Raw genomic sequence first — 14020 nt, forward strand, 5'->3', positions numbered from 1 at the left:
AGCCTCAATAACATCTTATTTTCTCTCTGACATGCATAGTTTAAATGGAGGAGATGTGTTTAATTGACCCGCTCCCCAGCTGACCCATCTTTGCAGACCTTTAACCAGTCCTCAGGCTATAGACCAGAGTTAAGGTTTGGGGACACCATGAAAAAGTCACAAAGATGCTTGTGGGTAATATTGTTGAATAAGGTTAGCATCACCGTAAAGCAAAACAATAGCATACTACATCAGAAAAACAGAGAGAGGTGGTGGTATGTAATGCTTAAAAGGTGAGGCTAGAAAGTCAAGAGTCATATAAATGCATGCATTCCTAATAATATAAAAAAATAATTACAATCCTTTCCAATTATTAAAATTGTGGGCCAAATCTTGCAATCCTTTTTTTAACAAAGCTCTCCTTAAAATGAACGGGAATTTTGCTCATAAAGGAATGGATAAAGATTGCAGGATTTGGCCTTGCAATTGCAGACAAACAATAACATTATGGTACAGTTACATTTTGGGGTACAAACAAGTGGCGATATTTTAAAGCAATCATGCATCCTTTAAAATACAGTCATACAAGGATGAATTTCCATAACATTTCTATAAAAACATTATAGAAATGTTATAAGTTAAATATGAAAAAAGTCACGCTGCTTAGATAGATCTATTTTCATTATTTTTCCCCAGTAAAAGCAGTTATTACATTTCCATAAGTGCTGTTTTAAGTGCTGTCAGAGTCCACCAATGTGTTCCAACAGCAAGAATCTTTCAGAGAGAGAACTTTCCTCCCCGGTATATGCTGGCATGACTTTATAAATTTAACAGTTTAAAACAAAAACATAAGGTGAAACAGAACTCAAATTAAAAAAGGCAAAACTCAAGCTACACCTAAAGACAGTGTATAACCAAGTGTGGTGCTCTCCTCTGAGGCGTCCTGCTCAGCCTGCTCCCTACTAACCTTAGTTCTTCCCTGTTCAGACTACTAGTGTGCTATTTTATAGGGCTTTCTGATATAAGCCCCTAGCCCCTGATTGACTTAAGTTAAAAGCCCTATATCTCATTAAACAAAATCTTCTCCTTGTGGTAGCTTGGACCACCAGAGATTTGAGTAGGAAATTAGCTTCTGATTTCCATTTTCTTTCATTTTTTAAGTAAATTTTAGAATGTGGACCATAATTCTGCAGCAAGGAGTAGCTTCTATGGAAAATTTAATGGCTAAGGATCCATGAGATACTACATCCCTGTTGTGAATTTAAAAAAAGAAAGAAAGAAAGCTGGTATCAGAATGAGGTAATGCTTCCCCAGATGTTGAAGGTACTTTGTTCTTCATTTCCCTCCATCTCAAAACAATGTCTTGTCATGTTTATTGTTTAAGAGGTACTACTTTGTTCTTAAAACCAAAAAGGAAATATATTATCTATACAACACATCTCTGAGACTCTATGCAACGTCTATTATTCATTACAGGTGCTTTATATCATTCTGGAATGGGAACTTTAATATCTTTCAGACGCTATGTTCACTAAGGGCTGAAAGATAATTAATAGATTTGAAAACGGTCTGAAAGAACTAACAATAGAACATTTGCACAGAGTGGCACTTAGTGTACAATATTCCCTAGACTGAGCATTGCAAATATGAATAACAATTGAACTTACTTCCAAATGTAATAAGCACTTTAAATTGGTTATGAATATTTACTGGAATAATGAGATGCCATTGTTCAGGCTAAACTGCACTGTTTCCTCACTGAATACACAGTTGACTCCAAGGCCTCTCTCCTGATTTTTAAAGTCCTCCACTGGACTAGCACTAGCCATCAGAGAGACCACTTCAAAATAAGAGGCAAAGGGCATCCAATGGCAGTAACTATAATGTGTGGAGATTTGAATGCAGAAGGAGGAACTTTCATAGGGTGAGACCAAAACTCATTTCCAGATGAGATATGAATGCCTACAAGCCTCACTGCATTCAGTACTAAATGCAGAATTCATTTCTCTGACAAACCTTTCCACCAATATGTTCTTTTAACACACACACTCTAAATAATTTGCTGCTAGCTGCTGCCTGGATAGGAAAGAAAGGGGAATGATTATTTCTTCTTAAATACATGTGGGGCACCTAGATACTTTGGTGATGGGCAATCTGTACAAACCTAGAAATAATACATTATATAGTCAGATAGATTAGATAAATTCACTAGGCAAGGATTCCTTTCACCACTAATCCGAGTTAGGAAGTAATGTCTCAATTGACTCAGAAAAAATATCTGAGCCTCACAAGCTATTTGGTCTTTAAACCAAAAAGCCCATGACCTGCTCCTGTTCCAGGACAAATTCTATTGACCCAATTTGGAAAAGGTAGTCAATTTGTTTGAACAAAGCCTTATTCTTGGATGGGTTGAGGGAGAGGTGAGAAATCTGGGATGGGGGTCCTTTTGAGTTCTATGGCATAACCCTTGAAATGATCTCTCCCCCTCATTTTTCAAGGGTGGAGGTAAACCAGGAGAAGGAGTCACCTCTGGGTTTATCTTACTGGGCCTGGCTTTCTCCCATCTATTCTTAAAGAATCGTTTGTCTCTCCTACCATATCTATATGAATTTCTGTAACACCAAAGGGCTTCCTGGAGTGGAAAGATGATTTAAAATGTCTCTGCTGAATTTTATTATTAACAGAGAAATTTGGGGCTGGGGAGTATTCTGTGCAGCTTTTTCTATTGGTTCCTCAAAAAGTTTCTCTTGAGAAAGGCTTTGCTATCAACCCCTGCTTTGTGGAAATATCTGCCTTCCATGCCCATAGCCAAAGATACCTTCTTCCCACTGTGTGGGATGCCATTGATCTGGCAGAGAACCTGAAGACATTGACCAAGGCATCTGAAACTAGAACTAGAAATTAGAGATTTTTTTTAAGGAAGAGCCCAACCCTTTGGGTCTCTTCACCTTTTTGGGAATCTCAGAAAGCAGGGACTCAACATAAGCAAGTACTATTCTGGGGGGAAAGGTCGTTGTTGCTGAGGTTGTTTCATAGCCAATGTAGAGAGCTGATTCCATCCTTCTGTCAGAGATATCTTTGGGTAAGAAGTCCCCTTCAGCAAGAAGGACAGTGTCCTTGACAAGGTTTGACAAGGCTGCATCCATTTTAGGTAATCCAATCATGAATGTTTTTGACTGGTGGACATTTGAGAATTTTGTTGCTCTTTTGGTCAGACTCTTTGCCTTTCCTGGGTATTCCAATTCAGCCATTGCGACCTCAAGCATGATGACTGGAATGGGAATGTGAGGGTCAGTTTTCGAGCCTGTTGGAAAATATTTACGGGTATTTTCTCTCTTTTTGACCTCATCCTTGACTCCTTTTTTTAATCCTTTTTGGCTGAAAGCTATGGAAGATACCCAAGAAGGCAATTCCCAGATGCCTTGGATTCTGAACATCTCTCTCTTTGGAGGAGGAGTGTCTAGATTTAGATGATTTCTTTGATTTATGTCTGCTTTTTGGTCCCTTTTCCCCCTGCCTGAGCTCCAGGGAGGAGGAGGGGGAAGTGGATGAGGAGTAGCTTTTACATCTATATCGCCTCATTTGTCCCCTTTCTTCTGCAAGTTGAAGATTGTGAGATGCTGCAGAGAAGAAGACTGTGCAGGAGCTTTTTCTAAAATGGCCACCCCTGAGGAGCTAATGCTCCCAGTTCCAAAATGGCCTCTGAAACCCTACTGCAAAGGAGAGTGGTGGGCAATGGCAGGATATTTTTTTTTCCATCTGTGGGCGGTTCTTGGGATCCCAGAGGGACAAAGAGGATCCCCTAACTGCAGTACCTGCTCCTTTGAAGGAGGAGGAGTGTCTCTGGCAACACATATAGCCGCCTGGCATTGTGCTTTGGCTGTTGGAGAGGGGACCGGGTCTTGAGGGAATTACCTCATGCCAGTTCTGTTAGCTTCAGCTCCTCAAGCCTACACAGTACACCCACCTGGGGTGTGACACCTGGCAAACGGTCCTGGTTCATGTCAGTGGCCACAGATTGAACCCTAGAGTCCTGGGTACTTTCCCCCCCCCAAAACCCTTGTCTTTCTGGGCTATTTGTTCACAGACACCACTGCACTGTCTGGTTGAGCAAAAGGAACACTTTTCCCCTTCAGTGCACTCGGAAAAGGCTCTACCCTTCCCTTTCTTTTTTTTGCTTTTCAGCCATTACCAGGGGCTAATTTGGGGGGAGAGCTTAGTAGCTCAATAGAGCAAATTTAAATGGCCCTTAAAAAGTTAGTAGCCCCAAAAATTGAAGAGTTGAGAAAACAGGGCCTAGTGGGGGGAAATGGGGAAAAAAAGAAAAAACAATCAGGTTATGATCTATAGAGAACCTGACTCTTAGCCTGCTTCACTTTGGAGGCAGAGATAATTTTGGAGGAGCTCTTCAGTAGAAGGAGTTATAGTCCAGCCAATCAAAAAGATCTGACTCTGCCTCCTGTAGTGTATATCAGGGACTGAAGAACCCATCACTACTTTTATGGACCCACCCCTGAAGTGAGCATGAAAACTGAATTTTGGTGACTAAATAAATGGACCCAGAAAGGGAGGATGGCTTGATACAGAAAAGCTTGAGAACCCCCAAGAAGGGGAAACCTAGGAAGCAGCAGGGTCTGACATAGGATCAGGTAACAGCCAGTTAATGCGCTCTCACTCTCTCTCCATATCATACTGCTGTCGTTGAGATCAGCAAAGACGCTTAAACTTAAGAAGCATCATTTTTATAAATTAGAACTGTAGTTGGTTCCATGGCGTTGGAATATACTCCAAACGTTGATCTGAAATAGAGCAGATCTGATTAACTTTGCTCCTCATCTTTTTTCCCCAAGGCATTTGAAAACAGGGGAGAATTGTAAGGGAAGTGAAATGTTGGAGAAAGAAGGTGGGCTTAGCTTTTAATGTTCTTGTTCCCGAATATGGAACACTCCTGCAGTGTCAGGGAGATGCATCCAATGATTCAATAGCTCTTTTTCCATCCCTCTATTCCAAGATACAAAGTTCAGACTCCTGGGTGAGTTTGCGTTGAGTTATACATAATAAATATCACATTAGTCTAAAAATAGTAAATTACAACTAGATCAGATCATATTTTAAAAAGTCTCCTGCTGAAGTTCTGTGTCTTTGATGTGCTTCTGTAATAATTAAACCAAAATCAGAGAGCCGTTGGCATAATAATTGTAATGTTAAATTTCACAGACTATATAATTTTAATAGCAGTTATTTTCCAATTTCTGATATCTCTGCCAAAATTCGTTTTATTTCTAAAACTATATGCTATTGACTTTAACCAAAGCCAGCTTCTCCTTTACATTAACTATAGTATTAAATTAATTTATGGAATTTTTTAGTAACTGATCCTAATTATACATTTATCCATTCAACTGTAAAGCCCTCACGAAGATACAGAAAATTGGTTCACGTAATTTTCTGAACAGTTTGACTTTTCTTTTCTTAAAGTTTCAATTATTTTGTATTGAAAATATATAGAGTATTTTGTAATCATTTAAAATGCTATGCAGTCATTACCATAGAGTACTATGTGTTGTATTTGGTGAAAAGAACAAATGTCTCATGTGTTGACACTAATTATTACAAATGGTTTATCTAAAAATATATATTGTTGATTCCACGTTTCATCTAGTGACAGACAATTTGTAACAAAAAGATAAATTTATAGTTGAGAAACATTTGTTTACACCTCCTCTATAACTATGTGTTGATTGGTGGCAATAAGGTATTGAAAATAATGGGAAATAATATTTTACATAATTCAAATGTGAAGAAAGGGACTCAACTGAATGAGGCATTGAAAAATTGTCTGAATTTCAAAAGGCCCACAAAACTTCAAGAACTGATGTGTGATGTTTTCATTTTGGGGTGGAGGCAGACATATTTATTCTCTAATAGTATGCATAAAAAAAATCTTGTAAACAAAGCAGAATCTTAAAAATAATTGTCGGTAACTGATAGGCTGTACCTCACTTGAGGTGTTATTCCATGTACATTGGCTATGTGTAAATCAGAGGAGATTCTAATGCTGCATGATTCAAAAGTCTAGAGACCACATAAAATGGCAATTGGAAAAGAGTTCAAAGAAAGACCAACATTTTCCATCCCAAGACACCTTTAAAAAGGTGCTCAACGCCTTTCAAAATCAGGCAATTTATTTTGTGGCCAATCTTTACGCACCAATATTTTAAGGCATTGGCTTTAGTCCTAGTCACCTCAGAAATCATAATTAGAAATTCTAATTAGTGTACAGTCATTTTGAGTTAGGACTAGAGATTATTTTCTGACCTGTCTGGCAATCTTGTTATATCTGCTAGGTTAGTTAAGAAGTTCATACCTGTATGTTTTCTGATATATAAACACACCTAGAATTATTTTTGTAATAATTCTGTGAGTGTGACATTTGCAAGAGACATGAAAGAGCTCTGTTTCCTTGTTCCCAGAATAGCTGCTTTCAAGAACTCTTGACTTGTTAAACTGAAAGTGTTGATCATCAAGATGTTTTGCCTCATTCCTGCCGGGTAAAAAATAAATCTTACTTCTTCCACTTTCTTCCAGTAATAATGATCTTACATTTGATTAGTCCTTTTTAACAAGTAGGATCCCAAAGCACTGAGCAAACAACAAACTACAATTGCTTCACCCACTAATGAAATGCATCCCGGTCCCAGCTGTTTGACTGCAGACAACAGGATACAGCAATTTAGGACTGGAAATGAAGAATATCATATCCAGTTGAGACTGCAGGGGAAGTTTTAGATAGGAACTACCCAATACGAAATTTAGCCAGGAAATCCACACACAGTACTCTTGCAAAACATACCATGAGATTTTTCTTTCAGCAATTTATGATGTCATCTAGTTAAACTGATGTCTGTTTATGCTTCACCACAGCTGGGACTGGTCCATGTGCCACTGTATTAAAAATGGCACATGGACTTTTCTTGCTCATATAGTAATAAACCCATCATGTTTTGCAGACCCACAATCCACCCCATTTTTATGACAGACAGAGTCTGAACATAATCTGAATATCTTTAGTGTTTCACAGAGTACTGTTTAAGACCTTTATCTTTTGTTACACTATTTCTGTGGCTTTACACACACACACACACACACACACACACACCACATTTTTAAAAAGAGGCATGTGAGCAATTTGAAAACGTGGTCATGTGCCACAAATCTAGTGAGTGGGGGGAGGGGAAGGATTCCTCTCAGGTGCCTTTAACTTTATGAAGCACAAGTTTACAAATCAAATTAGTGGTAAACTAATGTATGTCACTGATAAAATGAATAATGAGCTCAGATATGATAATGAACATGCTATCTATGCTTAGATTAGATAGGCTACATGGATCATCCTAAGTCAGGCACACATGGACTAAGGAAAGCAAAGCACCAAAGGGATATCGCCACATGATCATATATGGAGATGGAACAAGCGTGGTGAGGTCAGCATGGAAATTCTGGATCATAGTTCAGTGCACCAAGAACAAACAGGTGCTGGACTAAGGAGAGACCAAAACAAACAGGTAAATCTTTCCCTAGCCACCATCAAGATGGAACAGAGTGCCAGGGAGAGGCACAGATCAGCCAGAAAGGGCCTGATTTGCACTCTACACCGCTACCGCTGCTCTCAGGATTAAAATTATTTAAGAGCTACTGATGATGGTATTTCCAAATTGTCCTACATGAGCGAGACACAAGTCTCATTGGAACACTGAGAATTGGGCACCTAACTCTTTTAGGGCCTTTAAAAATCATAGCTGAAGTTCTGGTAATCTTGTGCTAAGACCTAAGAAAGATGATCCTGGCAGATGGTATCTTTAGATAATAGGATTTACAGATGAGAAAACTGACAAGAGCTTTATTATGCTGCCAGTAAAGAGGACAGCTTTAATCAAAGTCAATAAATGTGAAAAATTTGTCATGGAAATTCACTACCAACCTCTTGCTTTCCCCCCTAACTAAGTATCAGAGATTGAAATACTTTACTGTCACAATTAAGGGGCACTGCATCTGTATTTTCTCCTCCATCATCCCTCAAGGACATCCATTTTAGGCTTCTGGTTCCTTAGCTGTCACCTCTCTTGGATAGAGACCAGTGACTCTCTCCCTTCTGACCGGGGATTTTCCAGGTTGCACAGTTCCCTGCCTACACTATAATATCCTCAACAAGCCAGACTGTCGCTTGGAATGGCAAAAACCCTGGAGCTGGCCCTGCCTGTGCTTTGCTTTCTCTCGGGAGGCACTGAACAGCTGAAATTGCCAGCAGTCGCAAGTTATCACACAGGTCTTTATAAGTAAGCACAGTTATTCTTAAGGTGTAAGTATCAGAGAGAAAACATTAAAAACAATAAAAGAACCAACATTCATGCTAATAAGTTTACCAGGGATCATCCCCCACCTCCAATCTCAGGCTCTGGTAGGAGTCATTCTTTCAAACCCAACCCAAAGGTTTTGGGGTTTTTTTTCCTGTTGACTACAAAGTTCATAAACAGCCTTAGCTCAGAACTAGCATCCCCATGAATAGGTTACTCTTTCCTTTATACCACTTGGGCCTTTGATGTTGAGAGTCTGGAACGGGTAATCAGCAGATAATGGTCCTCTCCTCAGGGCGTAGCTTCCAACAGTTATTTTTCTAAATAACTATAGCTGGGAAAATTGCATTCACCTTTCCCTAGAGATTCTCCAAGCAAACCACTTGGCACTGTTTCTCCCCAAAATTCATTCTTGTCTGCCACATTGTTCAACATAGTCTTTTGAAGTTCATGACACTTTCAAGGGTTCGCATCGTATCTTCAGCATAGAGAGGTTACATACAACCCCAGCCTGCAATAATACATAGTCGCTGCATTTAATACAATGGACTCCAAAAATATTTAAACTTAATTCAATAAGGTTTTTCAAGGATATTGCATTACATTGCCACAACTGTCACACCTGCTATGTATTTTACCTTTAAAATTCTTAGCTGAGATACAAGATTACTTTTGAATTTCCAAAGCCTTATTGTAGTTATTATTTATTTGAAAGCAGGTGTCCTATAATAACAATGCAAACTACTGTAATGGTTATAAAATGAAATTTCTTAAATTTCTTTCCCACATGCTACTGTGAAAGATGCTTATTAGATGAGTTGCTTGCATATTGTTGGTATATCCTGAAGTTACCATTCTATAAAATATGCAAGGTCTCCTTAACATCTATTTAACCACCAACTACATAGTGAAGATCACATTTTAATATTGCTTGTATTTTTGTGATTTAAGATTATGCTAATCTTTGTGTTACACATTTAAAAACCAAAACATTCTACATCATTGCATTATTTGCTGGTTCATTATTAAATTGTTCAGCACACAAAATATTGATTAGATATATGCTATACATACTTTTTCTTTAGGCCACTATTAAGAGCCTAAAAGGGTTGCAAACTATTTTCCCTGTAATTTTCATTACAGAAAAAAGCTCATCCTCTACACAGTTATATAAAGAATAACTTGAAGCAAAGTCAGCCTCATGGTTTTGCATCAGCACTGGTCATTTAGGACACTGAACAATCTCTGAGTTTCCTATTTCCTGAGTCAGTGGAGCTCAGGCAAAGTGATGAGATGATGTGGTAAATTACCTAAGATAGAATGTTCAGTAGAGTTGGAGAACATTTTTCAGTTTATTCACTGAAAAAATCAATTCCAGCCTTTGCAAAACTATTTGTGAATTTGACCCAAATTCTCCAAACAGTTTTGTCGCTCCCCACACCCAAATTTTTCAGAGTACATTCACCGGAGGACTTTGGCAGCCTTCACATAATGCACTGGGGGGATGGGATCAGTGGTGGTGCCACCTCCCTCATATTTTTAAATTCAGTGGTTAAAACATGCATCCAAAATAGTAATTAAAGTAGAGGGACTTGAATGTGGCAGTCCCAGCAACCAGATAAGTGCCCTAATCACCAGCCTATGGAATCACGATTGTTCTCACTCTTTGCCTATTAAAGTTTTTTATACAGAGGAACAGCTTCAACAGGAGAGACTGAAAAAGACTAGCCTCAGAATACTTCACATCCCACTCATTAGAATGCTCCACCTCAAATCCCCAGTGAGTGCCCTAATCACTGGGCTAAATGTTATAAGAGGTGTGGGCACCACCTCTGCCTTCCCCCTCCCCATTTTGTGACTCTAGCCCTTTAAAATGTCCAGAAACAAAATGTTTCATGCCAAACAAAATATTTTGTTCAACCAGTTCATCAACTTTTTAAGCATTTATTGGTATCAGTTTAATCTCAACTATTTCCCCCCCCTGAATAACCAGTAAATAAAAAAAAAAATCAGTTATTGACCCAGCTGTAATGTTCAGCTAAACAAATGCTACTACTGAATAAACAATTAGTTATTTGTACAAATATTGAAAATATCATGCAATGTACACCACATAAGTAGTTTTAATCACATGATCATCATCCAGGAAGCTAGAGGCATATTTTTCTTGGAAGAAATCCAACAATCACAGAATTATAAGACTGGAAGGGACCTTGAGAGGTCATCTAGTCCAGTCCCCTGCACTCAGGGCACAAATAAGTATTATCTAGACCTTCCCTGACAGGCGTTTGTCTAACCTGCTCTTAAAATTCTCAATGACGGAGATCCCACAAGCTCCCTAGGCAATTTATTCCAGTGCTTAATTACCCTCACAGTTAGGAAGTTTTCCCTAATGTCCAACCCAAACCACCCTTGCTGCAATTTAAGTCCATTGATTCCTGTCCTATCCTCAGAGGCCAAGGAGAACATTTTTTTCTCCCTCCTCCTTGTAACAACCTTTTCATGGAATCATAGAATAATAGAAGAATAGGGTTGGAAGAGACTTCAGGAGGTCATTCTAGTCCAACCCCCTGCTCAAAGTAGGACCAACCCCAACTAAATCATCCCAGCCAGGGCTTTGTCAAGTCAGGCCTTAAAAACCGCTAAGGATAGAAATTCCACCACCTCCCTTTTATGTACTTGAAAACTGTAATCCTGTCCTCCCTCAATATTCTCTTTCTCCAGACTAAACAAACCCATTTTTTTCAATCTTCCCTCATAGGTCATATTTTCTAGACTTGTAATTATTTTTGTTGCTTTTCTCTGGACTTTCTCCAATTTGTTCACATCTTTCTTGAAATGTGACACCCAGAACTGGACACAATACTCCAGATGAGGCCTAATCAGCGTGGAGTAGAGTGGAAGAATTGCTTCTTGTGTTTTGATTACAACTCCTGCTAATCTATCCCAGAATGATGTTCACTTTTCCGGCAACAACGTTACACTGTTGATTCATATTTAGCTTGTCATCCAGTATGACCTCCAGATCTCTTTCCGCAGTACTCCTTCCATGACAGCCATTTCCCATTTTGTATGTGTGCAACTGATTGTTCTTTCCTAAGTGCAGTACTTTGCATTTGTGCTTATTGAATTTCATCCTATTTACTTCAGACCATTATTCCAGTTTATCCAGATCATTTTGAATTTTAATCCTATCCTCCAAAGCACTTACAACCCCTCCCAGCTTCGTATCGTCCGCAAACTTTATAAGTATACTCTCTATGCCATTATCTAAATCATTGATGAAGATATTGAACAGAACTGGATCCAGAACTGATCCCTGCAGAACCCATTTGATATACCCTTCCAGCTTGACTGTGAACTACTGATAACTACTGTGTGGGAACGGTGTTCCAAAAAGTTACGCACCCACCTTCTATTATCTCCATCTAGCTTGTATTTTCCTAGTGTATTTATGAGAAGGTCATGTGAGACAGTATCAGAAGCTAAAGTGAAGATATATCACATTTTCTGCTTCCCCCATCCACAAAGCCTGGTACCCTGTCAAAGAAAGCTATTAGATTGCTTTGAAATTATTTGTTCTTGACAAATCCATGCTGACTGTTACTTATCACCTTATTATCCTTTAGGTGTTTGCAAATTGATTGTTTAATTATTTGGTTCATTACCTTTCTGGGTACTGAAGTTAAGGTGACTGGTCTGTAATTCCCTGGTTGTCCTTATTTCCCTTTTTATAGATTGGAACTATCTTTGCCCTCTTCCAGACCTCTGGACTCTCACTCATCTTCCACGACTTTTGGAAGGTAATCACTAAGGGCAGGATTGGTGGGTAGTGATCGATCTATTGGGGATCGATTTATCGTATCAGATAAATCGATCCCCGAACATGCTCCCCGTCGACTCCGGAACTTCAGCTCGCAAGAGGTGGAAGCGGAGTCAATGGGGCAGCGGCAGCGGTCGACTCACCGCCATCCTCACTGCCAGATAAGTCGACCTAAGATACGCTGACTTCGTAGACCAGGGCTAAGGGCTCAGATATCTCCTCAATCAGCTCCTTGAGTATTCTAGGATGTATTTCATCAGGTCCTGATGACATCTAACTTGTCTAAGTCATTTTTAACTTGTTCTTTCCCTATGTTAGCCTCTGATCCTACCTTCTTTTTTACTGGCATTCACTATGTTATATGTCCAATTGCTACTAACCTTTTTGGTGAAAACTGAAACAAAAAAGTCTTTTAACACTTCTGCCATTTCCATATTTTCTATTATTGTTTACCCCCTTTTCATTGAGTAACAGGCCAACCCCGTCCTTGGTCTTCCTCTTGCTTCTAATGTATTTCTAGAATATTTTCTTGTTACCTTTTATGTCTCTAGCTAGTTTAATCCTGTTTTGTGCCTTGGTCTTTCCAATTTTGTTGATACTTACTTGTGTTTGTCTATATTCATCCTTTGTAATTTGACCTAGTTTCTACTTTTTGTAAGACTCTTTTTTGAGTTTCAGATAATTGAAGAGCTCCTGGTTAAACCAGTGTGATCTCTTGCTATACTTCCTATCTTTCTTACACAGTGGGATAGTTTGCTCTTGTGCCCTTATTAATATCTCTTTGAAAAAGTGCCAACTCTCTAGAACTGTTTTCCCCCTTAGACTTGCTTCCCATGGGATCTTACCTACCTACTCCCTGAGTTAGCTGAAGTCTGCCTTCTTGAAATCCCTTATCTTTATTGTGTATGTACCAATATTCCAGACATGGGTATTATCCCACCAAACCTCTGTGATGCCAACTATGTCATAGTTGTGCTTATTAACTAGCATTTCTAGTTTTTCCTGCTAATACCCAATACTTCTTGCATCAGTATACAGACCTCTAATATACTGATTTGATTTCCCCCCTATGTTCTCTCATGTAGCAATTATAATAAGTTAAGAGTTAGGACAGAATCACTGTACGTACCTTGTTTGCGTACATCCTCTACAGCAACAACCAATTCCTCCTTGAGGTCATGGCTCTCTTTAGCAATCTGTTCTCCTTTTTCCAAAAAGTTTTGGGTAGCTTGCTCTACCGAAGCAGCCAACACATGTGCTTTCTTAGATCGCCCTTTCTTTTTACCAGATGGCCCTTTGTTGCTTGTGTTAACAAGGGTTGTCACCTTTGGGGAGGGAAAAAAAAAAAAAAGGTTTTTTAAAAAGTTTGCACAGCACTTTAATTAGTTGCCCTAATTAGTATTAAATTAGCTGTCCCATATGGAAGGTCATGTGATCTGTATGTGTCTTTTTTTCCCCAATAAAAATACCCCAACCTTCAGACATGCCAAACATGCACAGATTTGACTGGCTTTCATGGGAGCTAAAAGTGCTCAGCACCTAAATTCATAAATTCCAAGGCTAGAAGAGACCATTGGGATCATCTAACCTGACCTCCTGTAGAACACAGGGCAGAGAACTTGCCCCACATCATTCCTAGAGCAGATCTTTTTAGAAAAAAAAAATCCAAACTTGATTTAAAAGTTGCCATTGATGGAGAATCCACCACAAACCTTTGGAAAATTGCTCTAATGTTTAATTACCCTGTTAAAAATATATGCCTAATTTCCAGTCTGAATTTGCCTAGCTTCAGCTTCCAGATATGGGATCATTGGATACCTTTCTCCGCTAGACTGAAACACCCATTATCAAATATTTGCTCCCC

The 14020-nt window shown here is 39.0% G+C and overlaps 1 protein-coding gene across 2 annotated transcripts in view; it reads right to left on the bottom strand.

Annotated features, from left to right (window-relative positions):
• CTNNA2 (catenin alpha 2) overlaps positions 1 to 14020 on the bottom strand; it is a 760050-nt gene that overhangs the window by 576877 nt on the left and 169153 nt on the right. For both annotated transcript variants that reach the window (XM_034772967.1, XM_034772968.1), the window contains exon 3: positions 13286 to 13481. In XM_034772967.1, the coding sequence (XP_034628858.1) occupies positions 13286 to 13481 (196 nt within the window). The remainder of the gene's footprint in view (positions 1 to 13285; positions 13482 to 14020) is intronic.

Source organism: Trachemys scripta, chromosome 5, assembly GCF_013100865.1.
Source record: "Trachemys scripta elegans isolate TJP31775 chromosome 5, CAS_Tse_1.0, whole genome shotgun sequence".
Classification (NCBI taxonomy): Eukaryota; Metazoa; Chordata; order Testudines; family Emydidae; genus Trachemys; species Trachemys scripta.